This window comes from Engystomops pustulosus, chromosome 9, assembly GCF_040894005.1.
Source record: "Engystomops pustulosus chromosome 9, aEngPut4.maternal, whole genome shotgun sequence".
Classification (NCBI taxonomy): Eukaryota; Metazoa; Chordata; class Amphibia; order Anura; family Leptodactylidae; genus Engystomops; species Engystomops pustulosus.
This window is the reverse complement of record NC_092419.1, coordinates 97,108,712-97,116,872: the sequence shown is the minus strand read 5'-3', so window position 1 is coordinate 97,116,872 and position 8,161 is coordinate 97,108,712. Positions and strand designations below refer to the sequence as shown.

General features: G+C 45.3%; 1 protein-coding gene and 1 long non-coding RNA gene across 2 annotated transcripts; both read right to left on the bottom strand.

Moving 5' to 3' along the window:
• Nucleotides 1-2: 2 nt before the first annotated feature.
• Nucleotides 3-1,055, bottom strand: LOC140077358 (uncharacterized). The gene is made up of 2 exons (XR_011849771.1): nucleotides 316-1,055; nucleotides 3-157 (listed from the first exon to the last, which is right to left on the bottom strand). It is a non-coding gene; the product is annotated as an uncharacterized lncRNA (long non-coding RNA).
• Nucleotides 1,056-1,276: 221 nt separating this feature from the next.
• On the bottom strand, nucleotides 1,277-6,224 carry LOC140077357 (protein kinase C delta type-like). Its single transcript, XM_072124448.1, has 5 exons — nucleotides 5,810-6,224; nucleotides 2,088-2,659; nucleotides 1,824-1,967; nucleotides 1,591-1,716; nucleotides 1,277-1,511 (listed from the first exon to the last, which is right to left on the bottom strand). The coding sequence occupies exons 1-5, from the start codon at nucleotides 6,165-6,167 to the stop codon at nucleotides 1,386-1,388; spliced, it is 1,326 nt and encodes a 441-aa protein (XP_071980549.1). The 5' UTR covers nucleotides 6,168-6,224; the 3' UTR covers nucleotides 1,277-1,385.
• Nucleotides 6,225-8,161: the final 1,937 nt, after the last annotated feature.

Genomic DNA, 8,161 nt, shown 5'->3' with positions numbered 1-8,161 from the left:
AGGCCAGTTTTTTTCACTTTTTTATTGGTCAAGTAAATATTCTGTATGTAACTTCGTATGATCCTCATTCAGCCTGACTGCAGTCACTGCTCCTGCTGTTCTGTAGATCCCTGGACATACAATGGACTAGTCCACATTGTTCTGCAAAGTTTCTTTACTAGAGTAAAAAAGAAACACATATTAATCACAACTATACAACAATAAACCAATAAAAATCTGTACAAGAGTAGGATCTGTTACACAGAGTTACCATCAATGGTGCAGTAGTGAGCGAGCATGGTGTATAGAAGTCACAGATGTAATGTCACTACTTACCTCCACCAGCTGTGCTGACATTGTGGCTTCCAGTAGTAGCGTCCATTGGTGCCCTCTGTTGATGCTGTATGGTGTTAGTCTGAAAAAAAAAAAGGTCCGGCCTCCTCCACCCCTTAATAGCCGGCCATCTCTCACCTCTTCCCCTCATCTATGACATTACTGTCATAGAGAAGAGGAAATCCGGATGACGGTAAGTTTTTTTAATGACTATATACAGAGGATAACTCTGTATATAGGTAACATAGGCATGTGCTAATCTGCCTCTGGCCTTCATAGCCGGCCATTACGCTCCTTGCGATTTTCTCCTACCCAAGACAGCATCACAAGGTGGCGCTAGCACGGGCATGAGAATATCTACTTACCAGTGAATTACACATGCCCATGATAAGGTGGGAGCATAGTTGGTATTGCACAGCTACTTACCACTCTCAGCTAGGTTGGTTTTCTACTAGCTGGGTCCATCAGGTCTTTATTGAAGATGCTGAGCTGATATTGTAGCTTCCAGCAGTCATGTCCATTGGTGCTGTAAGGTGTCACTCAGAAAGATATTAAATTTAAAAAAAAAAAAAAAGGTCCGGCCTCCTCCACCCCTTAATAGCCGGCCATCTCTCACCTCTTCCCCTCACCTATGACAGCGCTGTCATGGACAAGAGGAAATCCGGATACTGGTAAGATTTTCTTTAAATAACTATACACAGAGGATAACTCTGTATATAGGTAACACAGGCATGTGCTAATCCGGCCTCACACACCTAGCGATTTTCTCAAATCCAAGATAACATCACAAGGTGGCGCTATCAAGAATTTGAGGAAATCTACTTACCAGTTATTTTCACATGCCTATGCGGGGAGCACAGATGTTCTGCTCCCACTTACCTCCTCCGGCTGGCTGGTGTACTAGCCGGGTCCCTCAGCGATGTTGATCTTCAGTTCCATCGTCCTTCTCCTTGAAGATTCTTCCGGTGCCAGGTGCAGGTGGATGATCCGGGTGTCTTTTGGATGTTTTCTGCCAGGAGCTCAGGAGGACAGCTCGCTCTGGTGACATTAGAGCCGGTGTCATAGAGGGTCACTCAGGTGACAAAGGAGAACCCTCTAAACATGGCCTGGTCTTTCTCTGGTAAGGGTCCTATTATGGCCTCTGCTGCCTCCATTGTGACCAGGTTGAATGGTCTGGCACGGCGGGGAGGTGTAGATGGCTGTAAGGAAAAGAAATAGATGAGTATCCTGATCACATGTTAACACGTAAAGTGGCACAACGTCTGTCCATTTACTTACTACAGGGATGTGCGGTGGGGGCATCCGAAGGGCTTCCACAGAGACCCAATCAATATGCTGGAAAAACCGGTGGCTACGGATGTTCCGGTGGACTCCTAAGCGCTTGGCGGGATCTTTCCGGAGGAGCTGAAAAAGAGAAAAGTCATTATAAATGAGTGAATACAGTAATTGTTAAGAAACGATGGGATTTCAGTGAATACAATACAATCATATCTGTACAGTGAAATACTGACCTTTCTGATGATGTCTTTGGCGCCGGAGGACGATGCGTCATAAAGTGCAGGATGATATTTGCACTTGCTGGTAAGCATTTCATTTAAGATGACACCAAATGAATACCAGTCCACTCCGGCGCCATACTCCTCGCCAGCCTCCATCTGCCAAAAAAGAGAGAACAGTTACTACATGGATTATACCATGGGACCAACATTGTGGAGACTGGAAAAAAAAATCATCATTAATACAACTGCATCAGTAAAAATAAGCAAAACTCTCACCTCAGGAGCCACATAGCCTTCGGTCCCAGCATATTCGGTGGCTGTGCGGTCTCCAAGCATGTTGTCAATTGCGAGACCGAAATCTGAGATCTTAATATGGCCCGACTCAGCCACCAGGATGTTCTCGGGCTTGAGGTCTCTGTGGATGACGCCCTTAGAGTGGAGGAATTGGATGCCACACACGAGCTCAGCGGCATAGAATGTTGCGCTGGGGATGGTAAGCCGCCCCGTCACCTGGAGGAGATGTTGGAAGTCCCCGCAGCTCATGTATTCCAGCCCAAATAGAACAAGCATCTTGGTCTGGAATGCAAAGTCACTGCGGACCAGGAAGGGGCTCCCAGATGCCAGCTGAAGGACTCGGTGCTCCACCAACACATCCGCCTCATTGCCAGTGGAGAGCAGGGATCTCTTGCTGATGATCTTAACAGCGTACTTCTGATGGTTAGAAGTATCCTCTGCCAGGACGACCTTTCCAAAATTTCCTTGCCCGAGCACATGATGGAAGGTTAATCTCTGTCTGATGGTATCAGAGATTGTGCTTCTAGAGCAGGATGGCCGGACACCGCTGTCATCTGTCAGTAGGAAAGAGTAAAAGACGTAAGAAGATAATTACATGGATACTTATATCTTAGATACACGACATGTCCAGCGGCTTGGCTCTTCCCCATTGCCTTTAAGCGTCCCTCTCCCAATTTAACCATATTATTCTTTCACGTTTTAAAGCAGTGGTCCCCAACCTTTTTGTATGCTGGGACTGGCTGCACCCAAATTTAACCCTGCAAATAACCCATATTTAACCTCGGCCCGTGTAATGCACCATTTCCAACAGCCTTCTACTGTCTCCTTTTCTGTGGCCCTTTCTGATATTGTTCCTTTTTTTGTTGACTGGGGCTACAAAAAAGGGGACACTATCACACCTATTTTTCTATAGCCCCCCCCCCCCCCACCTCTATAATGTCCCTTTGTCTTTGACATTTAAAAGTATGACTAAAAACATATATATAATAAAGGCCGTGGGTCAGTTTTCCGTCAGACTTTGACGTTCTTTTAGGTGCAAACTGCTTGCATAGGTATTTAAGAAGTGTCTACAGCACATGGAAACCTATTGACTCAAGTATAAGTCTAGGGTGATAAATGTAGCCGCTACTTTTTGAGAAAATGTCTGGCTGTAGCTTGCCCTCTTCAATGAAATGTCTAGCAGCCTCCTCTCACTGATAAAATTTTCAGCAGAAGCTTACCCACACATGTAAAATTTCTAGCAGCAGCCGCCCCTCATCGATGAAATGTCCAGTAGCAGCTTCCCCTCATCCATGAAATGTCCAGCAGCGGCCTTCACAAATCAAAGAAATATCCAGCAGCAGCCTCCCCTCATTGATGAAATGTCCAGTTGCAGCCTCCCCTCATGGATGAAATGTCCAGCCGCAGCCTCCCCTCATGGATGAAATGTCCAGCCACAGCCTCCCCTCATGGATGAAATGTCCAGTAGCAGTCTCCCCTTATAGATGAAATGTCCAGTAGCAGCCTCCCCTCATAGATGAAAAGTCCAGCATCGGCATCCCCTCATTGATGAAATGTCCAGCCACAGCCTCCCCTCATGGATGAAATGTCCAGTCGTAGTCTCCCCTCATAGATGAAATGTCCAGCCGCAGCCTCCCCTCATGGATGAAATGTCCAGTAGCAGTCTCCCCTCATCGATGAAATGTCCAGCAGCAGCCTCCCCTCATGGATGAAATGTCCAGCCGCAGCCTCCCCTCATGGATGAAATGTCCAGCCGCAGCCTCCCCTCACTAATAAAATGTCCAGCAGCAGCCTCCCCTCACTAATAAAATGTCCTGCAGCAACCACCCCTCATTAATAAAATATCCAGCAGATGCCTCCCCTCACTAGTAAAATATCCAGCAGCAGCCTCCCCTTACTAATAAAATGTCCAGTAGCAGCTTCCCCTCACTAATAAAATGTCCAGCAGCAGCCTCCCCTCACTAATAAAATGTCCTGCAGCAGCCACCCCTCATTAATAAAATGTCCAGCAGATGCCTCCCCTCACTAGTAAAATATCCAGCAGCATCCTCCCCTTACTAATAAAATGTCCAGTAGCAGCCTCCCCTTACTAATAAAATGTCCAGTAGCAGCTTCCCTTTCTAGTAAAATGTCCTGCAGTGGACTCCCCTCACTAATAAAATGTCCAACAGCAGCCTCCCCTCACTAATAAAATGTCCAGTAGCAGCTTCCCCTCACTAGTAAAATGTCCAGCAGTGGTCTCCCCTCACTAATAAAATGTTCAGCAGCAGCCTCCCCTCAGTAGTAAAATGTCCAGCAGCAGCTTCCTCTCAGTAGTAAAATGATCAGCAGAAACCTTCCCTCATTAATTAAATGTTCACAGTGGAGGGCCCCCTAGCTAATGAAATGTTCATAGCAGAGCCCCTCCCCCATTAATGAAATGCCCACAGAAGAGCTCCCATCCCTAATTAATGAAATGTCCAGAGTTGAGCCCCCTTTCCGTGGCTTTGTCTTCTTCTCTATGTGCTCTATCCGCAGACACTCACTATGACATCATACGGCTGCGACACTGCAGCGCCATAGTGTGTGCATGTACATAGACGCGCCTCTGCCCACTTTGCCAGGAAGAGACGAAGACAGAGCCATGGGGGGAAAAAGCTGAAGGTAAGTATAGAGTTTCAAGAAGTTTAAGTTTTTTGGTTGTGGCTGGGAACAGGGTGTTCCACGGCCTGGTGGTTGGGGGCCGCTGTTATAAAGGACAGTAATGGGAAATAACCGGAAATAATTCTTACACCTAAATACCACAAATAAATAATAAATAACAATAAACAAACAATAAATAATTCACATCTTACAAATTCTGCTCACACTCTCTTATAGTTATACAGTTGACCCCTATCTGCATAGTGGAATGGTACAGCCCATCAATCATTTCTGTGTAATACATCTATGGCCTAACAAAATAGGACTAAACATGGGGTTCATCACCAGAAGAGATAGCGACAGATGACTATGGCAGGAGTCACATGACTGACGCCATGTTTTGCGCATTCACTTTTTTCCTAAAGACACATTTAATAGGGATAAAAACTGACCATTACATGTCTAAACAGACTGATGTAATAAAATGTACAAGGATATCATACATACATTTAAAATAAAATAAATCACATTATAAAATGTAACAGGGTAAGACCACATTCTTCAAGAGCCCAATATACGAGTCCCCTGGAAATGGCAGAATGGCTTACTGTCACCCCAAGGGTCTAAGCCACATCCTAGGGCAGCATGGTGGCTCAGTGGTTAGCATTGCAGCCTTGCAGCGCTGGGGTCCTGGGTTCACGTCCCAGGGTCAACATCTGCAAAGTGTTTGTATGTTCTCTCCGTGTTTGCGTGGGTTTCCTCCGGGTCCTCCGGTTTCTTCCCACACTCCAAAACATACTGGTAGGTTGATTAGATTGTGAGCCCCATTGGGAACAGGGACTGATTTGGCAAAATCTGTGTGTGCTATATAAATAAAGGAATTATTATTTATTACATGTCCCTCTTGCCTCTTCCCCCTGGCTCCGCCATAGCTGTGAATGTAATATGTACAATATTATCTCTGTTAGTCTTAGGTCTCAGTATGGGAGATCAGGCTTGTGGTTATTTCTGGTTATAAAGTTATGTATAGATGGGTGAGTATAGTATGTGTATTTGTAGGCAGTTTGTATGTTAGTGTCTACCTGAGACTCTCTGGTCTTCTGTCTTGATTGTAGACTCAGGTGAAGAGTTTAAGACGAATTTCCTCTTCTTGGCACCTTTCCTGCGCACAATGACATCTTCATCATCTGGTGGGGCAGAAGACTTCTTGGAGGAGCTGGAAGGTGCTCTCCTCTTCCTCTTCTTGCTCCTCTTTTTAGGCGTCTTCTGTTCTTCATCAGATGAGGACGGGACGGTGCGTCGCTTCTTGGGTCTTCTCCTCTTGAAGACGAAATCTTCATCCTCTATCCCGCTCTGCCCATCAGCCGATGGGCCAGAGGTTGGTCTTCTCTTCTTCTTTCTCCTCCTCCTCCTCACTATCTCCTCTTCCTCCGAATCCATGAAAGCGCTTTCCTTTGGGTCAGCAGTAATATCCAGTGTTGACTGTCCACCTCCAACTGTCACCGTCAACTGTCAACTACCAGTCACTGACAGGCATCACTACTGCCATGTAGCTACAAGGCTGGCATTGTTCATGTGATCAATAATCGACATATATAATAATAACATCCAGAGGAGGTAAGAAAAAACGGCAATCACCGATCTCAAGCAGAGGAAACTTTATTCGGGAAGGAGTCAGGACAGGGGTGATGCACGCCACGGAAGGCCATCTAAGCGCTTTCTCAAGCCTTGGTCCGAGGCTTGAGAAAGCTCTTCCTAGCGCGAAACGGCCCGTCGCCTTCCGTGGCGTGCATCACCCCTGTCCTGACTCCTTCCCGAATAAAGTTTCCTCTGCTTGAGATCGGTGAGTGCCGTTTTTTCTTACCTCCTCTGGATGTTGATATTGTGCCTTCCGTGAAGCCTGGATGTGCACCCCGCAGTTTGCACATAGAGAGACATTTAGTGCAATTTGCTGAACATTTTATTGTATAAAGTATAATTCTTACCCTTTTGATGAATGAGGCCATTTTTGTAGAGGAAATTATTGCTTTTACTGAGATTTGGGGATCAACCATTAAAAGTTTTGAGGTTTAGAGTTAAACAAGTGTGAATGGAGAAAAGCTCTGGGGTTATGGCGGCTCAATGGGAGGGCACAGATTTATTGGAGGACTGGATAATAATAATAATTCTTTATTTATATAGCGCCTACAGATTACGCAGCGCTACACACGTCCCTGTCTCCACGGGGCTCACCATCTAAACAACCTACCAGTATGTTTTGGAGTGTGGGAGGAAACCGGAGGACCTGGAGGACACCCACGCAAACACGGAGAAAACATACAAACTCTTTGCAGATGTTGACCTGGGTGGGATTCGAACCGAGGACCCCACTGGATAGCTAGAAGGTTGGAGAAGTGTTCAAACCTTGGACTGGGGGAACAAATAGGGGAATTAAAGGGGACAATAAAGCAGTTGAAGAAATAAGGATAAGTGATGTAACTGGAGGAGGAATGGACACTAGGGAAAAAGGGGTAAAAGGGGGATAAGTCAGACACCAGAGCATGGACACTAATGCCAAAAGCCTGGTGTAAGCTTTCTGCCTCCCTAACCCATACAACTAAAAGTAGTTTAATTTAAAAGTACAACAGAGGCTGAGCCCCACTGGACTTATGACATTATGGTTCCTCTGGTCATTGGGTTTACCCTGCAGTCAGTAGCCAGTCTGCCCTTATATCTCTATAGATACTGCTGGATAATAGCTATAGATATGGTGTACAAAATGTGTAGGGGATATTCATAAAGGCTGGGGTGTAACTAGGGGTGTAACTAGGTGAGGCTGTGCCTTATAGCAGATTTCTGAATTGTGCCCCCCTTCCCTCTTAAAAAATATACATATTATACATTCATATAAACACAGATTAATATACCGATATATACACCAAATAGGACTACACCATATAAACACATACATACAATGTCCACAGCAGAGCTTCCTCTGCTGTGGACCAATATTCCAAATACAGTAAAATTGCTGGAAAAACACATTTGCGCTGTTTTCTTGTGGGTTTGGTTTTTACGGTTTTCTCTGTGTGCCCCAAATGACATGTCTTCTTTATTCTTTGGGTTGGTACAATCACTGGGATACTATCATATATACCCATGCAGCATATATACATCATATATACATATGTACAAACAGAAAATACACACATACATACAATACCCTATACAGACATAGAGCATATACACACATACTTACTGTACAATATACACCCAAGCAGAAAATATACATCACATATACACATGTACATACAATACCCTATACATACACACACATACAGCATACACCCAATAACCTAGATGTTGGGCCCCCCTCACACTGTGGGCCCCATAGTAGCTGATAGGGCTGAGACCACTATAGTTACGCCCCTGCTGGAAACTACACACCAGATCTA

Coding starts and splice junctions, on each gene's coding strand:
- LOC140077357 (XM_072124448.1), bottom strand. CDS start 6,167: ATGGATTCGGAGGAAGAGGAGATAGTGAGGAGGAGGAGGAGAAAGAAG. Junction 2,660..5,809: donor AGAAGACCAGAGAGTCTCAG/GTAGACACTAAC, acceptor TCCTACTGACAG/ATGACAGCGGTGTCCGGCCA. Junction 1,717..1,823: donor CCAAAGACATCATCAGAAAG/GTCAGTATTTCA, acceptor TCTCTTTTTCAG/CTCCTCCGGAAAGATCCCGC.